This window comes from Onychomys torridus, chromosome 2 (genome assembly GCF_903995425.1).
Source record: "Onychomys torridus chromosome 2, mOncTor1.1, whole genome shotgun sequence".
In the NCBI taxonomy this organism is placed as follows: domain Eukaryota; kingdom Metazoa; phylum Chordata; class Mammalia; order Rodentia; family Cricetidae; genus Onychomys; species Onychomys torridus.
The window spans coordinates 119559194-119585138 of record NC_050444.1 but is presented as its reverse complement, the minus strand read 5'-3'; the positions used below and the strand labels follow the sequence as shown (position 1 = coordinate 119585138).

General features: G+C 44.1%; 1 protein-coding gene across 1 annotated transcript; it reads left to right on the top strand.

Annotated features, from left to right (window-relative positions):
• Positions 1–557: 557 nt before the first annotated feature.
• On the top strand, positions 558–25945 carry LOC118577946 (ribonucleoprotein PTB-binding 2-like). The gene is given in 9 exon segments (XM_036178578.1): positions 558–647; positions 649–685; positions 5472–5557; positions 8820–8924; positions 9055–9166; positions 11217–11470; positions 13033–13141; positions 14557–14693; positions 25414–25945. Coding segments are annotated over 9 exon segments (1077 nt in total). The 3' UTR covers positions 25561–25945.

The window sequence follows — 25945 nt, the reverse complement described above, 5'->3', positions numbered from 1 at the left end:
ATCCTCCCACTGTGGATCAGCAGCCTAATAAGGCTCCCTGTAACATGGGAGTACTGGCATTGGGTCAGCAAGTTATCGCTTTGCAAGGCAATCAATATCTCCTTGTCATTGCTTGTTTGTGCTTTTGGTTTTTTGAGACAGGGTTTCTCTGTGTAGCTTTGCGCCTTTCCTGGATCTCGCTCTGTAGACCAGGCTGGCCTCGAACTCACAGAGATCTGCCTGCCTCTGCCTCCTGAGTGCTGGGATTAAAGGAGTGCACCACCACCGCCTGGCTGTTTGTGCTTTTTAATGAGACTTCATGTATTAAACTGCTAGTTCATGTGAAGCCAGTTGGTGTTAGATGTTAGATGAAGACCTTGCATCACGTGTACAAAACAACATGTAACATTGTCGTTGAGAGCTGTGGTAGAAATTACACTTAAGTTCACGATATAAAGCAAATCATGTTTGTCAGAAAGTAAGTCTTAGGTTCCTTCCTAGGCAGGGGAACACCTCTGGGCTCTTTGCCCTTTTCCCACTTAAGCTTCTTGTGATGTTTGTTTCTGTCCATGCTGAAGATGAACAGTAATCAAAAGGGATTACTGCCAGAGCCAAATCCGGTACAGATTATGAAAAGTCTGAACAATCCTGCCATGTTACAAGTTCTTTCTGCAGCCCCAGCTGTGTGGACGAGCAGTTAAGCCAGGTAAGCGCCACACATCCTGCTTGAGCACAGATGTTGGTATGAAGTTACTCTGCTGCACTGTGTGTGGAATATGTGAAATGCATTATGGGTTAAGGTGCACTTATGCTGGTTTAAAAGAGTTAGCTCTTTGCTAAGAACTGTTAGCGATCATTAATTCGTTATCTGAGATGGTACCATGTCTTGGCTCTTTTGTAGGGACAGTCTACTTATGTGCTTCCGTTTTCTGTATCATTAGTAAATGTTAAATATTAAACCTTCCACTCAGCTCTTTGTTGAACTTCTAAACTTGGTAATAATGGCACACCACTCGGCTGTCGCCCGGATGAACCGAGAGCATGGAGCATGGAGCACTTTAGTGGACTTACCTTGTGGAACTTGCTGATTTGTTTCTTCTGTGTTCATCTTTCCTTGTTGTGAAGAACAAAGTAGTTTCTCTTTGAACCAGATGACAAAAGCATCTTCCTCTAGTTATCCAGATCTGCGTATTGTCTCTGTACTTTGACTATCAAGCTATTTGGTGTTCTTCTTCTGGTATTTCCTCTGAAACAAACAACTTTACATGAACAGGATTTCTGTGTTAGCATTAGGAGGAAATGCTGAAGTTTAGAATAAATATATTTGGCGTAAGTGTGCTCAGTGTGTTTATTCCAGTTCAGTACCAACTGGCCGGATGCCATCTCCCACACTAAGCCACGCAAACCCACACATGAAGAGCATGGCCTCTGTGTGGCTGCCCCACTTAAGTCCCTGGCTACAAGTTAAAGGTTCTCTAGGCTACCTGAACTTCTGACCAACTAGCTATACAAATTTGGGAGTTGCCAGAATGCTTCAGTTGGGTAATCTTCTAGAATGTCTCGTAGAATTCAGGAAAGCACCATTCCTAGAAAGGACCTAGCAGGAACAGGCAAATGAAAGACACTTAGTGGTAGTGTTCCTCCGTGCACCCAGGCCATGACACTCTCCAGCATGTCATTGGTGTGGGTCTTTGTAAAAACTTTTGTTGTTGACAATTTCATCTGTGTATATATAAGTATTCTGATCGCTCTTTGCTTCCCATAATCTCCCTCCCATCCCTATCACTTACCCCACCCCTGTCACACACACACCGTCTGTACCAACCCTTTTCTCAAACTCTTGACTTGGGGTTTTGTTTTATGACCCGTTTATTGTAGCCGGGCCATCGTGAGACCATTGGATTGAGACTATCCATCGGAGCCTGGTGGGGTAACCAGTGGGTACACAGCTGAAGCCTACGGAGCTCCTTCCTGAATTGATCAGTAGCAAACAGTTCATCAATGAGGGCTAGGGAGGGCGTCCTGAGCCGGTCTTCCATCCATGCCTGACTGTTGGTGGCTGCTTCCTGTGCCACCCTGGTGCAGGCATCTGTAGCTGCTGTGAGACTAGGATTGGAAGGGCCGTGTCTTCCCCAGGAAGTGACATTTCACAGTCCTTCCTCTGTCTTCTGGTTCTTACATTCTTCCCGCTCTTCCCCACAGTGTTCCACAAACATTTCAGGGAATGGTTCAAAAGTCTTGTTCAGTCATTTCTTCTCTATACCTGTGGGGCCACAAGTATCTGCACTGTGTTCACCACCGTTCACTAATTCCAGGTTTCGCTAATGAAGGCTGAGAGCAGCGTTTTTCTATGGATACAAACAAATATTTAGAGGGTAGCTTGACACCATGTCAGTTTGCTAAAAATCAGTCCTCAGTTCCCATTCTAGGGCTCATCATCTCTCTGGCCGTGGGTCTTTGACCAGGTTTATGGAATCAGGCATGCTTCCCTCCCGGGGATCAAGTTCCAAATTTGGTCAGAGAACTGTTGGTTACCCCGTAACAGGAGTGTTGCTGTTGTACAAAGCCATAGCGTGCCTGCCAAGTTGGTCTCGTAGCTCACAGACCTTACCTCTGGGTAAGACTATTGATCTCTTCTCTCCCCCAGCAGCCTGCTGGCTCCGACTGTGAAAACCAGCGGCAGGGATGAAGCTTCAGCTCAGTTCTAGCTTGGCTTTCTTCTTTATATGATGCATCCAGGGTATGTGGTGTGTATATAGCTTGCTGTTCATTGTTAGGATAAACACCATGACCAAAATCAACTTGGGGAGGAAAGGGTTTACAGGTTCCTCTCAGAGTCCATCATTGAGGGAAGTCAGGCCAGGAACTCAAGCAGGAGCAGAGGCAGGGACCACAGAGGAGCATCCTTACTGGTTTGCTCCTCACTGCCTTCTCAGCCCGCTTCTTCATACAACCCAGGACCAGCTGCCAAGAGATGGCACTGCCCACACTAGGCTGGGCCCTCCCACACCAATCATTGATTAAGAAGAAAATGCCCCACAGGCTTGCCCGCAGGACAGTTTAATGGAAGCCTTTTCTCCATTGAGAGTCCCTCTCCCAGATGACCCCAGTTTGTGTCAAGTTGACAAACAGCTCTAGCATGAGGAGGCGCCTCATCTTGGCATGGGAAGTTTTGATTAATAACTCACAGCTTCTGGGAGCAGCTCTTTCTAGCCATACAGGGTCTTTTAAGGAATTAGAACTTTCATGGCAGTTACATTGTATGGGAACCCCACCCTTACCCCCCTTACCCTCCCCCCCACAGTGTATTCCATCTAGATCTTCCAGTTTGTCCTGAAACACAGTGTTCACAGACATGACAGCCTCCTCTTGGTTGGTTAATGATTGGCACGGTGCAGTAGTCCTTTGCTCCTGTTAGCACAGCGTTTCTCCTGATGCAGCTTAAGATTGCTCTGTTGTTTAGAGACACATCCTGTGCCCTCGGGGCTTTTAGAAGAATGTTGTCCACACTTTCAGATTGTGGGCATCTTTGATCATTCTGCTCCAGTATTATTTCTGTCCCTTCATCCAACACTATGTATTTCCACTTCTCTACTTGGATTGGTTTGTGGTCATATAGGCATGTGGCTTTGTTTTGTTTTGCTTTTTAGATTTTATTTTTAATTTATTTTTTTATAGGGGATGAGTATGTGTACGTAAATGCAGATCCCTACAGTTGGAATTACAGGCAGCTGTGAACCACCTGATAGGGGTGCTGAGACTCACACTCTGGTCCTCTGCCATGTGTCCTCCATCACCATCTCTCCAGTCTCAGGAGTCTGCTTTTTTAATGTTTAATGTTACTGCCTCTGTTTTAAGATGTTTTACTCTTTACACAGATTGAGACATTATTCCCGTGCCTGGCTTTGTTTTTGTTTGGGTTGGTTGGGGAAGAAGATTAAATCTCCACTTCAGTGATCACAGGCCAAGCTAAAGGATGCATGCCAATTGCTCTTTCGTATTTTCTTGGTCAGTGCGTGGGTGCTGGGGAGCAAGCCCAAGTATGCACTACACTGCTGAACTGAACCCCCAGGCCTCATTAGCAGACCTGATGAACATTTAGGTCCTTTCCAGATTGAGGTAAAATGGCAATGAGGATTTGTTTTTACTTTTATGTTTTTATTATTTGTTTTTATTTTATACCTATATTTTATGACCTTGGGTAAATAACTGTAGGTTTGAGCGATGAGGTAGGTTTACATTTAAGGTATAGACTCCAGTTTGCTCAGTACCCTTACTCACATGTTATATATGGCTACTTTTTAATTTGAGCCTTTCTATAGAGTGGGTAGGTTTATGCTAACTTGGTGTGTTGCTGTTCTTGTTTTTATATACAGACTCACTACCTAACTGGGAATACAGGAATGACTTAGTGTTGCATGTACATTATAAAAAGCTATTACCAGGACCTTTTCTGAATATAAATGTGTGTGTGTGTGTGTGTGTGTGTGTGTGTGATAGATATATTATTGTGATATATATATACACATAATAAGATGAAATTAATCATGTGTTTTCTATTTTATGGTTCTCTTTTTCTCTGTATATTATCTATTCTGAAAATATCTTTTCTGAAATGTATGTGGTATTTGGACTCAGAACTAAGAGTGTAGATACCCTTTATTCCTTGTATCTCTATGTACAATTTGTTTCTTTGGAGATGGGCTCTCACTGTGTATTTCTGGCTGGGCTGGAACTTGCTGGGTAGACAGGGCTGGCCTCAAACTCACAGAACTGCCCGACTCTGCCTCTGAGTGCTAGAATTCAAGACATACATTACTATGCCCTGGTATATGTAGTTATATTGCATCTTTTTAGTTTTTATGATGTAAGACTTTCTGCACATATATATTATCTTCTGTAAAGGATTTTTCATAAGATTTTTAAGGATGAGGATTGCATCTTTCCCCTTGCCCTACCTTCTGACAAATTTTTTTTCCAAACACCTGCTAAGAAGGCATTAAGGGGCTGGAGAAATGGCCCAGCGATTAAGAGCTTTTGCTGTTCTTGCTGAGAACCAGGGTTTGGTTCCCAACACCCACATGCGGGAAACTGTTCCAGGGAATCCACCTCTCTCTTCTGACCTCCTCGGGCATCAGGCACTGTATAGGTACGTGCAGGCAAAACTCTCCTACACATGGGTAAAAGGCACTGAGCAACTACCAAGGCCTCAGTTAGTACTGTGCTGCCAGTACCAGCTGTGCCGAGTGCTAGAGGTGGACAAACCTGTGTTGGGTGCTTGATACTTCAAGACAGAAAGTGCTGGAATTCTAAAGCAAATTCCAGGATTGAATCGCAAGGAAAGAAGTCTGGAATTGTAGCCAGTGGATGCTGAAACCTCTGTGCAGGTTAAAGGTGGTGAAAGAAACGCTTTTAGAACATGGTGGATTTTTAATTTCTTAAGCCCCGTGGCTACGGTTTTGCTCTGACTGACTCTGGCCTTCTCCAAACAGTTCTCCGAGTCGCACCCAGCTTATCTCATCTGCTGAGTCTGTCCTCCCTCCCCTCCGCGCTGCTCCACTTCAGTAAAGCACAACAGGTTTGTACACAGCCCTGGTTCCGAACCCCCGAAGATTCGGAGTGAATACTTCACCTCCCCCGGCACCCGAGACAGGATCCTAGGTAGCTCAGGATGACCTTGAACTCCCAATTCTCCTGCCCCCATCTCCCAAGGACTGGGATTACAAGAGTCCCAGACCTTGTCTAGAAGTTAACTGAGCATTTTACTTTTTAAAAGTTCCCTGCCTGCCCTCCATCCTTTGTGGTCCTAGGGAGTGTCCTAGAGTTCATTGATGCTGGTAAATGCGTTCCTGCAACTCTACACCCCTAGCTTTCTTTATTTTAACTTTTGATTCCGACCCAGAGTCTTACTGTACTTGCCCAGGCTGGCCTTGAACTCATACTGTCAGCAAGTGGACCTTGAACTTGTCCTCCTGCGTCAGCCTCCTGAGCAGCTAGAATTACAGGCCTGTGCAGCTGGACCTGGCAGAGAACACCCTTTAATAAGGATAGCTATATAAAATCAGAGATGAGTGTGTGTAATCCAGAGCTAATGAAAACAGCCCAGCTAGGTAAACTCACCAAGGCCCACTGGGAGAGAATTGTTAAGAACAGAATACTTACTTTGTGGTAATTTTTACTAGATAATACATCAGTAGTTTTTTTCTCTTGGTGTGTGGTGGGGGTCGGGAGTGATAGGCAGAATGTGTGCCATGGGCATGGGAGGCAGAGGACAAGCTTGGGTGCCCTCCTTGCCTTCTGCCTGCGGCTGCGTTTACCAAGCTAGCAGGCTCAGGGATTCTCCCTTCTCCACTCCCACCTTCCCACAGAGTGCTGGGGTTACAGGCTGGTGTTTGTTGTTGTTGTTGTGTGTGTGAGACACCTCCCCCTTACTATGGGTTTGTGGGATTCGAACTCTGGTTCTCATGCTTGCACATGACCCACTTTACCCACTGAATCATCTCCCAGTTCTAAAGCAATGGCTTTAAAACAAACATTTTATACAGTCTCAATTCAAATTTATAGAAAGAAATGAACAATAACTCCTAATCTTTAAATTTTAATCAGTGTTATAAAATAGTTCATGTGTTTGCAAGAGCAAAGAATATTTTTTCTTATGTTTTCAGATAAGTGTTTTAAATAGGCACTTAGACATAAGTATCTGACATATTTGTCATATTGGAAGTAGACATCACTTGTTAATTTCAGAATATATTTAAAGATACACAGACCTATGTACAAATCAATTACATTATTACTTCTATAGTATGGAAGAAATGTGTGATGCTAAAGACAGGTGTTTTGTTATTTTAAGACAGGTCTTGCTAAGTAGCCCAAGCAGACCTCCAACTCAGAATCCCCCTGCTTCCGCCTCCCAGGCACTGGAGTTAAAGGTGTATGCCACCACTCCAGAAAGCCAGCTTTCTAAAGGGAGAGAAGGGAGACAAAGAGCCCCCCCACACCCACAGTAGTTATTCTGGCTGTGATAGCACAGCCTGACAAAAAGCCAGCAGGTTTTGTTTTGGCTTACGGGTTCAAAGGGATGGAGCCTGTCTGTGGTGGAATGCGTGACATCATTGGTCAGAGGATGCCTGGTGGCAGGAACAGGAAGCTGACACTCAGATTTCATCCAGATACAAGAAGCAGAGAGAAAGGGAAGAGCAGGAAGTGGAGTGAGGCTGTAATCTCTTAAATCTCTAGGGACTTCCTCCAGCATCGTCCACTTGCCAAAGGTTCCAAACCATGCCACAGATAAGGGAATTATTTCTTACTCAAAACACCATGCCATCTTTTTTTTTTTCTTTTCTTTTTTACATTTGCTATCTCATTCAGGACTCCTGTACATTACGGTGCCTTTACTCATTCACTCCCTCCACATATTTTATTGAGGAGCCACATGTTCTAGGTGCTGCAGCTATTATGGCTACAGCTTTGAACAAAACATTCTCATCGTCTCTATTGTTTCAAGGAGTATGAAAAGTCAGATGTGATGGCTTGCACCTCTAATCCCAATACTGGAGGTGCCAAGGCTGGAGGACTACAGTATTTAAGACCAGACCGGGTTACATAGTAAATTCTGGGCCAGCCTGGGCTACAGAGTGAGATTCTATCTCAAAACAACAATAAAAACCCAACAACAAAACAGTAGGGCAAACAAACATTATTTCAAATCAAGTATGAACAGTGATAAACAGATAACAACAGTCAGAGCATTGATAATATCCCCTTTGTGTTGGGACAGCAGTTCTCAACCTGTGGGTCAGGACCCCTCTGGGGAATGTCGAACGACCTTTTCACAGGGGTTATATAACAGATATCCTGCATATCAGATGTTCACAATCGTAGCAAAATTACAGTCAGGAAATAGCAATGAAAATCATTTTATGGTTGGGGATCACCACAACATGAGGAACGATATTAAAGGGTTGCAGTATCAGGAAGGTCAAAAACCACTGTGTTAGGAGAAAGACCAGAAATGTAGTATTTGCTTTCAAGGTCTACAAGTCCCTCCGTCTCCTGAGCTCAGTGCATCTCACTGTCTCCAAAGGACCTACCTGCTCATTCCTCCAAGCGTCAGTCTCCTTGGCAGGAATGCCCTTCCTGAGTACCACCTACCTGACCCAGGCTTTCCCTAAACAGCCTTCAGATTTCAGCAGAAAAGTTAGGGCTTCCCACAAATCTTCCAGTCTAAATAAGATTTCCCAGTGTTTGATCATGGATCTGCTTGTATTTTTTCCTCGTAGAATTGCCATTTGTAATCTTGTTTGTTTTTATATTTAAAGTCACCTCTCCTCGGGGATATGATACATAGGGGCAATCACATTGCATTTCTCACTAGGTAGCACACTATTCTATTCATTCAAAAGTGTGCAACAGATTTTGTCAAATGATTAAATCAGTAAATGCATATTTCAGCAATCATTAAAGCCAGGAAGAGGGTGAGGAGTGGAGAGGATGACAAAGGTCTCGGAGCCGCAAGGTCACCTCTTATATATGAGGTAATATTACCTGAAGGTGAAAGTAGATGATTAAGAAGTGGCTTTTTTCAAGACAGAGTTTCCTCTGCATAGCCCTGGCTATTCTGGAACCCAGTCTGTAGACCAGGCCTTGAACTCAGAAACTGAACTGCCTCTATCTCCTGAGTGCTGGGATTAAAGGTGTGTGCTTACCACACTTGGTTAGAATGTGGTTTCTTTCTTTTTTTTTCAGACTCACTTGAGAATTGAACTTTAAGATGAGTTGATTATACAACCAATAGTTCTTCGAAATGTAACTAACTTCATGCCGCCTTGACTCCACAGAGCTCAGTTATGGGTAGCACAGCACCCTTTCTCCTTCCGAACCTTTCACACCTCCCGTTGGTCCAGCAGCAGCTGATGAAGTTCGACAGTACCCACACTAACAATGTAAGTGTTTCAGCCCTTTCATAACCTCAGCCCACTGATGGGGGTTGAATTTCACACACGTATCCATCTTCACTGGGCTCTATTTTTTTTCCACCGAGGGAAACGTCTCCTCCCGCCCCTTCTCTTGTAGAAGCCTGGCTTGCTCGGAGAGCCTCCCACCATGGTCCTGCAGCCTACGCTGGCGATTGGACCACCGCTTCCCCTGAAAACGGACCTGGGACACCATGGAGAAGCGCACAAAAGTAAATAACCTGTTGGCCAAGAAGTCCCTATGGAGTCACTTTGCGACTTGAGATAGTTTACCTGTATATTTCTCTTTTATTTATAGGGTGATTAAATTTAAATCTTGGTCATTTAAAATTTCAAGAGCCCCATTGCCTCAGCTGATACGTTATTAATGGGCTTGCCTCCATGCCAGGATGAGATGGTCCCTGCTGGATGGGCTTTAATATTTCATGCAGGTTCACAGACATGCCAGGTGAAGACATAGCTTCCATTTGATGATGACGCACTGCCCACTGGGCTCACAGCACAGTCCTCATGTCTCCATTTCAACTTCACTGAATAAGGAGCCCCGGCCCTTACGAACAGAATAGCTAGAGTTTGTAAATTTAAGCCCTGTTGACTCAATCATTTTTAAATGATGTCTTAAAAGTATTACTTGAAAGAAAATTGATATATGTGCTCTGGGCACTTAATAGACAGAACATTTGTATTTTAGAACGGCAGGACAATAGCAGGGTTTCTTACTTGACTAATTAGAAAAGCGTTTCCAGGTAGAAGCTTGATTGAAGGGTTGGATGTGAGCATGCAGAGGGAAAAGGCACCAGTGGTCACTTAAGTTCCTTAAACACAAGTAACACATTTCGTCTCTTACACGTAAAACTGGCTAGTCAAGTGACCGAACAACTCAGTCTCGAGTCTGACTGTTGAAATTGACTAGGCAATGGTTAAGTTGCCCAGAGATTTCTTGATATGATGGGAGACTGTCATCCTAAAAACTTTGACTTCCCATGACCAGGAGCTATGAAAACGTTTATTCCTCATGTTAATACGGTGTGCTCTCTCAGGTGCTGTCTTAAGAACCCTGACACTTCACTGCCTAGATAAATATATTCTAAGACACAGAGGAACCAGAGCTAGTCCTCTGCCAGCTAACAAAACTGTTTAGTGAATTTGTAAAAGGGAAAGTTGATTGAGTCATCAAAATTGACTGTTTTCGTTTCTTTTTGGCCTCTTGTTTTATATGCTTTTTATTTGTTTATTTATTGATTTTGAGACAAGGTCTCATTATGTGGCCCAGGCTGGTCTTGAACTTAGGAGTTCAAATGATCTTGCCTTAGCCCCCAAATATTTGGGAGATGCCTGTCACCATGCCTGGCTGACCTATGCATTTTTTCTTTAGTTTTCATTTTGAAATTCATTGACTTATTTGCGTATTTATGTTTTGGGGGCAGAGCTCCCATGTGCTAGGGCATGAAGGTGGAGTGTCTGGGACAGCTTGTGGGAATTGGTTCTCGCCTCTCCTGTGGGTCTTGGGATTTAAACTCTGCCTAGGGTAAGCGCTTTTCTGTGCTGAACCATCTCACCAGCCCTGACTTACAGCCTGACTTGTAAAAATGATTCCTAATTTTCCTATGAAAACTTAAATTCTCTTCAGGGTTTTACTTCCTTTAGGTAAATATATATAATTTTTGTTGATTTAGTGCCTGTCTATTCCTGATTGTTGACTTCAAGGACAATGGTGGCACACTGGTGTTTAATTCCCAGATCTCTCCACTTAAAAATGTGTTGATTTATAGAATTGGTGGATTTCTATGTGCAAATCTGCTGCCTAGGTCACATTGCCAGTATAAAGACTCTGAACTCAAGCTGAGAAGAGATGGTGCAGCCAGCCTGCAGCATGGTGGAGGCTTACTAACCAGGCTTGCTGTTGAATCCACATTAACCTAGGACATACTGAACTCTTTAAACATGAAACTCCATTACTCTCTTCAGATAAGGAAGCAACCAAATTGTAATAGCTGGACATTTTTAAGTACTGATGTAATTCAAATGTCAAAGAGTCATAAGCTTCTAAAATAATAATTACAATGTAGAGTTAAAATATAATATTGAGGCTATCTTAGAAATTGAGAGTTTTAAAAGCATTATTACTGTCAGTTTTTGTTTTCTTGTGAACTTATACCCTCCGGCCTCACCTGTTGGATTTCATAGTCCTCTAATAGGTACAGAAATAGACTACCATGTCTGGTGTAATCAGGGTTCTTTTGCCTCTGTTTTTCACTACAGCATCTAATCTGATTCCAACTCAGACGACACTAGCAGCCGGGCTGGGCCTCTTACCATTCTTCCCACATCAGCTCACTGCCGGACAAGCCGGGCCGGGCCGTGGGACAACTCAGGAGAAGCAGTCAGCCTCTGCGGCCATGACCGAAGCTAGTTTCTCAGGGCCGCAGCAGTATCTGCAGACCTTCCCAGGCCTTCCTACTGGAGGCCCGCTGACAGGCCACCAGAAGACACAGAGCCAGCCAAAAGGCACAGAGGTGGGTGCAAGGGCAAGGAAGCACACGGGGAAATGGATAATCCCCCGGCTGCCTTTCCTTTCCTTCCTGTCCCTGGATTGTGGCATGGTTCTGACTCCACTTGTGTTTGGTGACTGTCCCCACCGTAATGGCTTCTCCTAAGCTGCAGTTCCAGTTGAGACTTCTCTTGAGCCACCGTGAATATGTTACGGGTTGAATTTCACACTCATTTGAATGTTACCCGTCCCTGGAACATAGTCAGCATTCAGCAAACATAAACTGAATAAACATGTCCGTGTGATGGTCATGTCACAAGCAAACCTGGATTTCTTTGAGGCTTACAAAGATGTCTGAGAACAGGGTCCACTGTCCAGACACAGCAGCATTGGCCAGGAAAGCATCAGGAACATAAGGGGCTGTGGCTCCCACATACAGAAATGAACACTCAGGATTTCACTTTCTTCATTGTGCTTATAAAAAACAAAACAAAACAAAAACCCATCAGTTTGAAAAGAAAACTAAGCTACTAGCTTTATCTTAACCTGTATTAACCAGAACTGTGGTTTTAAAATCTTTGACCAGAGAATAAAGAGTAAGCTGTCTCTCAGGAGAATAGGAACATGTGAAGGCTCAGCCTCCATCCCATCCTTTCCTGTCAAATGAATTAGAGTCTTTGCTCCTACTAGGTATATGAACATAGTAGGGTCTGTGTTTCCTGTGTCCTGTGTACCATTGTCATCTAAGCGTTAGCTCATGAACACTCTTCTCTCTCTCTCTCTCTCTCTCTCTCTCTCTCTCTCTCTCTCTCTCTTTCTCTCTCCCTCCCTCCCTCCCTCCTCCCTCCCTCCCTCCCTCCCTCCTCTCTCTCCCTCCCTCCCTCCCTCCTCCCTCCCTCCCTCCCTCCCTCCTCTCTCTCCCTCCCTCCTCTTCTGTCTTCCTCCCCCCTCCCTCCTTTGGCTTGAAATTACTTTTAGGTCTAGAGATGAACAAGCTTCATTTCTGTCATTTGGTTTTAGCCACATAATGAAAAATTTAAATCTTATAATAAATGTTAATACCCAAATTTCTAGAAATAAGATACAGAATTAGTGTTTTGTTTTGTTTTTCTTGCAAAGATGAGTTCTCTAAGGTCAAGTGAGAAGATACAAGATGCCTCAGGTTCCACTCCACTTGTAGAATTCTGTGATTAGAGTATATGTTTATTTATTTTTATTGGGGTTATTGAGAGGGGGCGTCTCTGTGTAACAGTCCTGGCTGTCCTGGAGCTTACTGTGTAGATCAGGCTGGCCTTGAACTCACAGAGATCCACCTGCCTCTGTCTCCCGAGTGCTGGGATTAAAGGCATGAGCTACCATGCCCAGCTAGAGCTCACAATGATCACATTGTACAAGATATATTGAGAAGTAAGCCTTTTTGCACTTTAATTTTAGTAACTATTTTAAATAAGCATGTATTATGTGGAGTGAAGGACCGCTGTGACTTTTGCGACCTCTCTGGTGTGTGTATGATGTACTGTATGTAACACTCCTCATTCTTTTTTATACCGCTCATTAAACATCCCTTCTTTTGTTTTTGGTGAATAGGCTGCCTCTAAGAATGAGACTTCACTCTTGGGAGAACCACCAAAAGAAATTCGGCTCAGTAGAAACCCGTATTTGAATTTGGCAAGTGTGTTACCCAGTGTGTGCCTATGTAAGTGAGGACTCGGCATCAGCACTGAGGTTTCCCTGAAGACATTCTGTAATGACTTTTATTTTCATCTTAACTTAGTTGACACTCACGATGCCTATTGACAGAACTAAGCCCTAAGTCACTATCTCAATCTTTAATAATAATCCCATTATTTGAATGAATAAAAACACTTAAAATTTTTACAGCAATATTTTTATTAAGGGCAAAGTGATTTTATTTAATTATTGAAAATAATGAAGGCAATGAATTGTTTGAAGGACTGTGATCCTTACAGTGCAGGGAGAATCATTGTTCTAAACTAGAGACTGACACCTCTACCCGACCTAGCCAGTCATTCCTATACCCAGATACATGACTACCAGGCAGCAGAAATGGAATCTCCTGGGCCTTCGTTAGGATGAGTCAAATCTTCCCAATACAGTCCTAGAAAACAGTCGGTAACTGGAACTGAAGAACACGTTGTTGTCCAGTAGGGAAGAGGCTGAGTACACAGAATGGAACACTGAGTATCAGTGTGTATCTTTACAAAACAACAATCCGAAGTTGTCTACATCACTCATTTATGAAGTAGTCTCTAAGAGGATTTTAAGTGGAAATGCATGACTGCAGTTCTGCTATTAAAACCCTGATCTAACAGGCACACGCTCGTGCAAATGCATGATGTAAATCTGAGGAAACTATGAACTGCAAGGAAAAGGGTTAAAGATTAGTGTAATTTTTAATATACACCTTTGGCATTGTACCAAGTATCCTCTTGAGCATTAATGCACAATTTGTCTAAATCTAGGAAAAGTGATCAGCATGTTGATCTCACCTAAAAATTGACAGTGACAAGTGCTGCCTTAATAAGGGCGTTTAATTTGCATTTTGTGTGCATTGGTGTAGAACAGCAGTTCTCAACTGTGGGTCATGACCCCTTTGGGGGTCACATATCAGATATCCTGAAAATCAGATATTTATATTACAATTTAAAACAGTAGCAAACTTACAGTTTTGAAGTAGCAACGAGATAGTTTTATGGTTGGGGGATCAGCACAACATGAGGGAGTGTATTAAAGGGTCACAGCATTAGGAAGGTTGAGAAGCACTGATGCAGAATATCTGTCTCTGGGTTTGGGTATATAGTTCAGTGGTAGAGTGCTTGCCTAGCACTTTTGAGGCCTTGGTTTCAATTCTCAGTACAGAAAAAAAGAACAGAAATACATTTATATATATGGAGGTTTCCATCATAATTATTTTACCTATGGCAAACTTCCATTTTCAGTTGCTAGAATGAATGAAGTGATATATAATTCCTCCTAGAGAAAATAAATACAAATATATATAAGTAACATATTTGAAACAGGCTGAGTTGATGTGTTCTTACACTGTTCACAATTTAACAAATCGCTGAATGGTCTTGCTTTTGCCTTTAGCCACTGCAAGGAAAGGCACAGCTCAGAAGACTGGAATTGCAGGCAACGTTCTGGATGCAATCTTTCAGGGAAATGAGTCCCAGCATGGACTGGAGAAATGTGTCACCTACTCTCTACCTTTCGAGGATTATGGCCAGGTAAGTGATACACAGCTCATGACAATGTGGAGAGAAATTGGTTCAGCTCCACACTGGTGCCACTGAGTGTTAAATCACACTTTAGCACTATGAGAACACAGGGGATAATTATCTCTTGCTCATCATTTGAAAATTGGGGAGAGGCTCAAGAAACTGTTTTTGCTCCAAATATTTACCTCTCACGATTTAATTAGTTGTCTTCAAACTACCGCGCTTACACCCACCACATCCAGCCTACACCTGTTTTGTGGTTGGACATAGCCTCATCCATACGTTTATGTATTTTATATAGTGCTGCCATATCCAGTGAAACAGACTTACATGGTTTACAAGGTTAAATATTTACTACCTGACTCTCTCGAATATTATTAATGGACCAGCCTTAATAATATTCTTCCCAGGGGCCCAGAAGAGATGCTACCAGCAGTGGGGTAAGGAATCTAGATACACTAAGCTCTTTGTCCATTGGCAAAATTCTATCTATACAACTTCAGCTCCATCCTCACATTCAGCTCCTCTCTGTGCCTATTTTTCCTGTCCTCATAGTTTTAGTAAGCTCCTGTGCTTTTGACCTCATCTTCGTTCTCTGTTCCTTCATCCTCCATCTGTCCTCCCTAACTCCTTACTCCTGGCTCTCAGAAAACTCTACAAGAGATCTGCCTTACCCTCTACAGAGTCTGTCTTCCTCTCTTCTCTCTGGCCATGCCAGCTCTGTCTCTCAGGAATCTTGTTCCACCTTTCACACCACCTGGATATGCAAAAACCTCCTTTGTTCTCAGTCAGTTGCTCTGGGAATGCCACTGGGCCTGAAGGCAAGGGATGGTCTCCACTGTTCTGTTCCCTGCTAGTCCTTCAATGCTTTGTTTGGGGCTGGTCCTAGCTAAAGGGGAAATTTGCAAAAGGCAGATACCCAATTCCAATGCTAAAAAGGGAGCTGGGAGCTCAGAGGCAGCAGGCCCTGTCTATGTGACCTTGTCCAAGTACTAGCCCAAGCAGGATGCTGACATATACATGTTATGTGGGAATTATGAGCACAAGAAATTCATAATGAGGAGCAGCTGAATAACACCAAATATTTTGTGATAAATGGCTTCCCACTTGAAGGACCCTTGGTTGGTCAAGGTATAGCTTATATACAGCTGGACTCCCTATATTATTTTCTTGCGGTTCACCACATGACTCTTTCTTAAATTTCTGTTGACCTCTCTTTTACATGAGTGTAAACCTTAGAAACTCAAGGGAGGAAAAAACACCCTCTGTTCTTCATCATGGCTTAGAGATGGAGTAAATGTTCACGTTTATAGGCATTCGTATACTATGACTTCAGTAGAGTGTTTGATAGCAAGGCTGGCCTTAACCTTATCGTGCCTTTGCCTCTGGAGTTCTGGGCTTGTGTGTGTACACCAGCATGCTCAGCTCTATACTAAAGTCATATAGCATAAAAGAAGAGCCAACCTTCAGGATCTATAGGAGGTTTGTTCCAGGGCTCCTGTGGATACCCCATCTGTGGATGCTTAGATCTCATCTGTATGGTATCATGTGTACAGTATTTCTGGGCAAGTCTCCTTCATGGGTTGAACCTCTTTAGATTACTTATAATTAATGTATTGGAAATGCTACATAAATACACTGTGTTGCTTAGGGAATAATAACAAAGAAAAAACTGCATGTTTTTGCTGTGGGTGCAGTTTTTCAAATATTTCCAACATGCAGTTGGTTAAATGTATGGTTACGGAACCTATGAATATGAAGTATTATTCTAAATTATGTCCAGAAGATGAATTGATATGATGAGGTAGTGACCTGTTTAATTTAAAGAAGGGGGGGGGTCAGAGCTGATGTCATGAGGAAGACATTCTCTCTTCCTAAGGTTCCATCTTTGTTAATGTATTCAGTAATGACACAGATAAGCACACTGTAGATTGATTATATGTAAGGGACAAAAGTTAAATTATTGGAGATAAAATCATTTATGAATAATACATAGTTGTGAAGATTAGAAACAAACAAAATGTTCAACTAAGACTGAAATAAGCATTTTATATTGTTTTTACCCGTAAATGCAATCTGTAAATTTAAGATGATGTAAACATATGATAAAATCTTCAAATATCATTCATAGAGGAGAACAAAGTTGACTTTTCAAAATAGAAGAAACACAGTTAATTTTTTTTTTTTTTTTCAAAACAAGGTTTATCTGTAGCTTTGGAGCCTGTCCTGGAACTCTCTCTATAGACCAGGCTGGCCTCGAACTCACAGAGATCCACCTGCCTCTGCCTCCCCGTGCTGGGATTAAAGGTGTGCGCCACCGCTGCCACCACCACCACCGCCCGGCCCCAGCTCCATTTTTTTTTCTAAGAGTGCTGGAATTGCACTTAGGATCTTACATATGTGAGACTATGTGAGTAGTCTACCATGCCGTGAGCTGGAACCCACCCACTTCCTGGTGTGAGTGGAAGAGTAGAGAGGTGGAATTAACTCTTCACGTTCCTACAGTTTGTGAAGGGTTCTCAGACCTCAGAGTCTGTGTTACTGTACTCATTCCCAGAAACTCTGCTTACGTTTTGTACATAAGGATTGGGAGAGCTGGTTGTGTCCCATATTAGAATAATTTCTCTTTTATATAAAGCTGTCACACCTAAGAATTTGATATTCAGTGATTGTGAAGTTATTTGCAGGAACCCCTGATGAAATCTGGAGTAGAACTGGGGAGGTATAGGCAGATGGATCTCTGAGTTCAAGGCCAGCCTGGTCTACAAAGTGAGTTCTGGGACAGCCAGGGCTGCTACACAGAGAAACCCTGCCTCAAAAAAAACCAAACCAAAACAAAAAATCTGGAGTAGATTTGAAAAAAGTAGCTTCCGTTTGAAAGTATTGGAGAATAACCAGTAGAAACTGAAGGAGTCGTGTCCGACAGAGGGGAACTCCCCTGGATGACAGCCATGTTTTTGTGGCTCTTTGCTTGATTCCTTTTCCTGTACAAAATCTGCAGTCTTGCTGGCCTGCGGACTTAAAGTGAGCCTTAGGACTGTTGGTGAAGCTGTAAAGTGGGAGGTCCTGGAACAGGGAATTGCATGGATAGGAGTCCCAAAGTCGTCACGGAAACTGGGCCCAAACACACGTGGCTGACCCTGAACCGCTGGTGTGAGGGAGATGCCGGAGGCCTGGTGGACAACCACAACTTGATGGCCAGTGAAGCCCAGCACAGAGGAGAGAGCCTGGCTTCGAGCTTAGCAAATTTAACATCTAGAACAAAATATCCTCCTCAGAGGAAGGTAACAGAATCCACACCTTTTACACTTTTCAATCTCAGTGTCCAAGGATTAAAAAGTACTAAGAAATTGGGGCTAGAGAGATGGGGCTCAGCAGTTAAGAGCACTGGTTACTCTTCCAGAGGACCTGAGTTTGATTCCCAGAATGAACCCACGTGGCAGCTCACAACCATCTCTTAACTCCAGTGCCAGGGATCCAGCACCCTTTTCTGGCCTCCGTGTGGGCACACGGCATACACATGGTGCATAGACATACATGCAGGCAAAACATCTTTACACATAAAACAGAATTAAAAATTACATAAGGGAGACAGAGATCCATGATGCCCAGGTGTTGCTATTAGTAAACAGTGGCATTAAAACTTAAATGTGTGCAACACCATAAAGACATCATGGATGGTCTCAGAAAGGAGACATTTAAAAAGAAGCGAATAATCCTAGAACTGACGGCGGTTGTTTCTGATGTTAAAAATTACATTAGACAGACACAGCGCAAGGCGGGAAAAATGGGAAGAAAAGGTGTGCTGCTAATAAAGCAGCAGGACGAAGAGAGATTGGAAACCAGTGAGCAGACTTCTGGGAGCCCCAGTGACAGACCAGGCAGCTGGAAGTAAACATCAGTAGAGGAGATAAAGTTAAGAGTGTCTTAGTTAGGGTTCCCATAGCTGTGAAAAGACACCATGACCATGGCAACTCTTTTTTTTAACGTTTTATTATATATGTGTGTGTGTGTGTGTGTGTGTGTGTGTGTGTATGTATGTATATATGCGCGCGTGTGTGTGTGTGTGTGTGTGTGTGTGTGTGTGTGTGTGTGTGTGTGTATAGTTCTGCTTACATGTATTCCTATATACCAGATCTCATTATGGATGGTTGTGACCCTGGTACCTCTTTTGTTTTCAGTGGCAACTCTTATAAAGGAAACATTTAATTGGGCTGGCTCACTTACAGTGCCAGAGGTTTAGTCCATTATCATCATGACGAGCACAGCAGCGTACAGGCAGACATGATGCTGGAGTAGTAGCTGAGAGTCCTCCATCTTGCAGGCAATAGGAAGTCAGCTGAGACACTGGGTCATATCTTGAGCATAGGAAACCTCAAAGCTCAACCCCACAGTGGTACACATCCTCCAATAAGACCATACCTACTCCAGCAAAGCCACACCTTCTAATAGTGCCACTCCCTATGAGATTATGGGGGCCAATTACATTCAAACTACCACACGGAATATGAAGTGTTTGAAAAACTAACTTGCTTTAAAGACTTACAGATCTAATGGGCACAGTCTCCCCTTGTGAGGCAGGCAAGTTTTATCTGAACACATGATAGTGTACAGAAGTCATACTTAAGAAGAGATGATCTAGAGAGTAACTGGGTGGGAGCAATGCATGTTGTGTTGAGGCTCTTCAGCCTTGGCACCACTGACATCTGGGACTGAACTGTAATCGTTGGAGCCTCCTGTACATTGCATGGTGTTTGACAGCCTCCATGTTTTGTCCCCATCTGACTCCAGTAGTGAGAGCCACTGTTAGGACTGGTAAAATGTGAAGAAGAAAGGACCATTTCCCCTTTCTTGATTTATTTAATAGTAAAAATCATAAGCAGTATCACTGGCTTTGTAATGCGTGCAGGTAAGAGTTACTTTACAACACTAATGCCAGGGACAGTATGGAGCAAGTGAAATGTGATGAGAAGGTCATTGCTTTTTACATGAATGTGCATTGCAATCCACCGGGTAGCCATTAACAAAAAAATTACACAAAGAACTATGGTAATATGTCAGTCGTTTAATTTCAGTTGAATTCTAAAAACATTTGATCAAAGTATATTGTATAAAAATTTTTAATTAAAAAAACTTTAAAAGAAAGATCTAGGTATTGAAGGAACGCTATCTAGACATTAACTGACTACGTAAGCTAACAGAGTACAGTTTGTAACAGCCACACACAAGTTCAGAAAAGCTAGTGAACATTAACAAGAGGGGTTTAGAGACTCATTGCCAGTCATCATTTTATTTTAAATGATCCTCAGATTTCAACAACAAGAACTCAGTAAACAGGTAAAGAAATCAGGAAATGTGGCCATTGTGGTGGTTTGAGTAGGAATGCCCCAAAGACGCACAAATTTGAATGCTTGGTCATCAGGGAGTGGCACTACTTGATAGGGATTAGGAGGTGTGGCCTTGTTGGAGTAGGTGTGGCCTTGTTGGAGTAGGTGTGGCCTTGTTGGAGGAAGTGTGTCACTGGGAGGTGGGCTTTGGGGTTTCATAAGCTCAAGACAGGCCCAGTGTGTCTCTCTTCCTGCTGTCTGCTGATCCAGATGTAGAACTCTCAGCTCCTTTTCCAATACCGTGTCTGCCTGCATGTCACCATGCTTCCCCTCATGACAGTAGTGGACTAAGCCACTGAAACTGTCAGCCAGCCCCAGTTAAATGTTCTCCTTTATAAGAGCTGCTGTGGTCATGGTGTCTCTTCCCAGCAATAGAACACTGACTACCACACCTGTGCACAGGAGAAGCAGATAATACAAAATGCTCCGAAGGGTAGCCTGGATGTTGGACTTAGCAGACAGTGATCTAAAACAGCACTGCAGAGCTAAAGTGAGTCACAGGTAAAGAAAGACCTTAGGCAGTGTGGGAGCCATGTCACACCAAGCAGGGCACACGGAAATTCGGAGTTCGGAAGTTACAATAAAGTGAAGTAAAGGCTTCAGAGGGGATAGCAGCAGATGTCAACAGGGAGAAGAGTGAGAAGCTTGAAATAAATGAAGGTCACTTGAGATGATCCCAGCCAAGAAGCAGGAAGGAAAAAGAGCCATAGCTGTGTGGGCAAGGGCGTGGTGAAATGTCAGTAAAAATCGCATTCCTCCAAAGTCTTAAGTTACTGTATGACCAAGAGTTTCACTCCTGGATATGTGTTCAGGAGAATTTGAATGTGTCCACATACCAGTGTGCACTGATGTTTATGGCAGATTGTCTGTTAACGGGCAAAAGGGAAAAGCCCAATTGTCCACCAGTTACCAGGCAAATGAACAGTAGAATATTGTTCAGCGGATGGACCTTGAAAGCACGCTGAGTGAAGTTATCCAAAGAGGCCACGTTTATGATTGTTTATGTGAAATGTCCAGAATAAGTAAATCTGTAGTAAAAGTCAGTAGACTAATACTTGGGGGGTGCAGAGGAAGGAGGAATCTGTGGCTGCTGCTGGCACACGGAGAGGACACTCTAGGATTAGATTGTGAGCATCATACAGCTTTGTGCATGGAGAATACTTGACAGTTGACATGTTTAAATGTTATTTTGAATTGTGTGCATGTGCATCTGTGTCGGGTTATGTGCATGTGAGCAGGTGCCTGCAGAGGCTGGAAGGGAGTGTCCGATCTCCTGGAGCTGGAGTTCTGGGCAGGGGTAAGCTGTTCAGTGTGGGTGCTAGGAACTGAATTTAGATTCTCTGCAAGAGCAATACATACTCTTAACTGTGTAGCCATCCTGCCAGCCCTTGGACTCTGGAAATTTAGGAATAAACTTAACTATACTAAATAGAGGGTGCATATTTACTTAGTGTTTTAGAGCTTTTTGAAGCCCACTATGAAAAATGAAGTCAGAAACATGTTATTTTAAGATCTAATAGCATCATAATCTCAAGTGTCTTCCTAATTTAGATATATACAGTTTAAAATTTCAGATTCTGAAGTAAAGATGAACAGGTCTGTCTGCATCAGATGGCTGTTAGGAGCCCATGTTATAGGAGACTATGAGCCAACTTATTAAATATTTAATACTGAGTGTAACCTCTAACTATAATTTGACAGAACAACAATAGAATATTCCTTCTTACTCCCTTTTACTCAAGTAGAAAAAACAGGCCAACACTTATCAGTGACTTTTCAGCATGACATAATCATTAGTTTCAGTAATATGGGGGACAATTTAGGAATTCCTTCACTGTTTTGTGCCTTGGGTTTTTCTTTCCACACTTGGCTTGCTGGCAGCCACCTGGCTCACTGTCAGGAGTCCTCTGCACTGCGAGCTGGAGTCTTGTGTTTCCCTAGCTACAGGGCTCTTTGCTGTCGGGAAGCTGGCTGCCCAGCCTAGGGAATCAGCCACCGAATGCATGATGAGTTGGAGTGGGCACGAACCCAAAATGGACAAAGACTTGGAAGAGGTTGGGTCTCTCCTTAGTCTAATGCTGCCACCTAGTGGGAAAATAGTGCAAAGCACACCACACTATGTGGCCCATGACATCTGCACACCCATGTAGACCTTTCAGGGACACTCATTCATTTGTACCATTAAATGAACTTAATGTGGTATAACTCTGACAGTTTGTGGTGAGAGTTGTCGAGTGATTTTAAAAATGTGGCACCATGACTTCAGGGCAAAGATGAGAAGTCTTTATAGACTGTGTGCCACACAGATTTCTGTGTATGTCACGTGAAGTCCCCAAAGTAGGAACAGCAAATGCAGAGATCGTGAGGCAAACATGCTTGGCATGTTAAAGGAGAGAGGGGCTGTCCCAGCAGGAGAGGCCTGAGCAACATGGAAAATGAAGTCACAGTGGGTGGGGACGGGACAGACAGATCAGGACTGTCTTAGACCTATGTATTTACTTAAGATTGTATTCTAAGCTGTGACTGCAGAAGATTGCAGGGTCAGGGAGGAAGCATTTGCAGTGCCAGTAAAAACGATGCTGGATGGATCTTGGAGCACAGTGGCTGACTGGGAGCAAAGCATTTCGAGAGGTTGAGCAAACAGTATGTGGAGGGTCGTTTGGGTGGCCCAAGGCGTAAGGCCTGGAAGAACAGAGCTGTCGCTGGCTGCGATGGGTAGGACTGAGTGGAATGGGGTTTGGAGGACCGGAGGAGCTGAGTCTGCATGACTGAGGTCTGGGATCATGTTCGCGGCTGCTTGGTCATCATGCAAGTCTGGATGTGGGGGAGAAGGACACTTGGGGAACTGCCACATTCGTGTTGTTTGTTACAAATTGTGTGGTTAGTTCCGATCCACAGGAATGAGGGTGAAGGAATCGCCCAGGATCAGTCTGGATCTCTCATTTTCTTGGTGAAATAGAAGAAACGTCTAAGAGTGAAGAAGCTGGTTCCCCTGGGGGAGGCTGGAGGGGAGTGGAGAGTAACTCCACTCGGGACTACCCAAGCCCTCGGGGATTTCCTTGAGTCATAACCACAGTGCTCAGAACGTCTCAGCTTAGCGTTAGGATTCCAAAGATCAGAATCCTGGGAAGAAACAAGAGAATGGAAGGCAGCTTTGCCTCACCCAGGGGAGGGTCCCGCTGAAGGTGAACGTTGTCTGCAGTGTTCACACTGATGGGGCAGTGATTCTTTGGAGGTGAGGCCTGGTGATTGGTGTTGTGGAGTACTTGATGGGGAATATGCACATCCCAGTGTAATTTTACACCAGCAGCAGGCTATAGTCGCTAGTGTGTGTGTGTGTGTGTGTGTGTGTGTGTGTGTGTGTGAGAGAGAGAGAGAGAGAGAGAGAGAGAGAGAGAGAGAGAGAGAGAGAGAGACTGCTTGTCTGTGTTTATACCACATGGGTGCAGGGGCCTGTGGAGGCCAGAAGAGGTGTCAGATCCCTCAGAACTGGTCTTGGGGTGATTGTGAGCTCACTAGTGTGGTTGTTGGGAGCTGAGCCCCATGCTCTGCAAGAGCAGTAAGTGCTCTTACCATGGAGCCATCTTTCCAGCCCATAGTGTTTCGTTTTGTTGAGACAAGATCTACCAGGTAGCCCTGGCTAGCCATAAATTTAGACATCCTCCTGCCTCTGCCTCCCGAGTGCTGGGATTGAAGGTATCTGCACCACACTGGCTGGTAGCAGGTTCCATAATAAATTCCCTGCTGCCCTGGGTTGTTGTTCTAACCTTAAATGAGCTAATGTGTAGAAAGGACCTGTGTGTGTTACATCTTCAGAGTGAGCTGTTGGCTCCCACTGCATCACTGGGCCAGACTGCGCTCTGTCTCAACTGCATTTGGAATTTCAGATGTCATGAGTCTTGATGGCAAATGTCTTTTCCCATTGGGCCATCCCACTGGACCTTCTCCAGCATTTGAGGAAAGCTTGGGGAGAGTGAAGTGGACGTTTCATTCTAGGTAAAGCCCAGGGCCTCAAGGTGAAGGGTGTGGAGAAGGAATGGAAGCGTGGATGCTGGGGACAGATGACAGAAAGCTGCTTCGTGTGCTTCTGGTCTTTGTGACTAATTTTTATTTTCCTTACTCATTTTTAGTTCAGAATTTTCTCTGCCCACTGTGAGAGTTGTTTGCATCTGGCCCTGCACCTTTGGGAAAAATCTTACAGAATGGGTTGATGGTTAGAAAGAAGACTCTACCTGAAGGGTTAGCTGTGTTAGTGGCTAAGGTCCAGCATCCAGCAAGTGTCTTTGAGTGCTGGGAGAGATGCTGAGGCTCCGAGGGAGGCACCCAGGGAAGAGCTGCTGCATTGGCAGCTGTCAGCCTGCTTAGACCATTCTGGTTTCATCTGTGTTCCTTCCACCACACCATGATTTCCAAGCCAAGGCTAATCAGTGTTTGACTTTGTGAATTATCCCCTAGACTGGGGTTGTAAGAGTGAGTACCAACAGAGGGAGCTCGGGGTTTTAGTATTGTGTCGTTCAGGATCAAGCCCAAGGCAATGGCTGTGCCACTGAGCGACCTATGAGCTCCCAGGCCTTTTCTCGACAGGATGATAGAGGGACAAAGCCAGTCCCTGTGAAGCAGGCTCTCTTCTAAGGTTGTAAAAATGACAGCTGACTCAAAGACACTGTCTGTGTGACATCTCCAGAGTGTTAGAAAGCTGTCCACTCGACATCAGCTGTTCTCATCTTGTGACTCTGGGTTGTCTAACTGCATCAGCAAGCACCTCACACTTTATGTAGGGAAAGGTCACAGGTTATGCTATACAATCTCACTGGACCGAGTACGATGGCCTGTTATGGGAAACACATTAGGCCCTTTCTGGACCAGAGTCTCTGGAAGGGAGCCTAGAAATCTGATTATTTGGGGCATCAGATTTACTTCCATTTTCCCTGACATCACCCAGCCAGTTCTTCCCAGTTGCTAGGCAGTTGCTCGTACAGGTGCGTTTTTTAGCCTAACTCCATCTGAACATGGCACTTGGTGTTGCTCTTCTGACTCGGGTGTGAGCAGGGACAGTTTCCTTCTCCCATGTCCCCTGACTGAGGCGAGGGCTCAGAGGTCTGCTTGTAAAGGCTCGAGATGAGACTGATGTGGAACCAGGATGGATCATGGCCCCTTGAGTGCTCAGAGGCTGCTCTTGAACTGAACCATACCCCCAGCACTCCACAGGTGGTTTCTAGAACGTTTTGAAAGTCAAATTTCCTGTGTGAAAGGTGTTTTTGTATCTCTTCAGTTTGGGTATCCTCCGATTCTGTAGTCACAGCACCTCAGAATGCTTTCCTCACAGACATCCTTTCTCCCAGGTGTCCTCTTTGAGAAACGAGAAGCGAGGCTCCGCCTATCTCATCTCTGCCCCAGAAGGGGGCGCAGTAGAGCTCGTCGGCCAGCACCCTCAGGACACGGGAGTGAGCTACACAGAAACCTACTTGAAGAAGAAGCGTGTGTACTGAGCTGCCTGTCTCCTGCCCGCCCGCCTGCTGCGCTCCTCTGCGGGGCCTGCTGCTCATCGCTGCCTTAACTCCGTTCACACTAGCCATAGCCTTTCGATACGGGTTTCTGACTTCCAGAAGGAACTGTCACGCAGCAGGCCGGTCAGCCAACTACCCAACTAGCAATAAGAAACGGCATTGGTTGAGGGCATCTTCCACAAGCACTAGATGTGTCTTAATCTGTGTGATAACAGCTCAGCTCACTGGAGAATCAGCATTCCAATAGTCCTTGTTTGGGGCCTGGGAACAATTTTGACATCAAAGTCTGAAGCAATAAATGGGAAACAGTGTTTTGTTTCCTTAGCCTTAGAATGAATTTCTTAGACGCCAACGTGCATTTATCTTA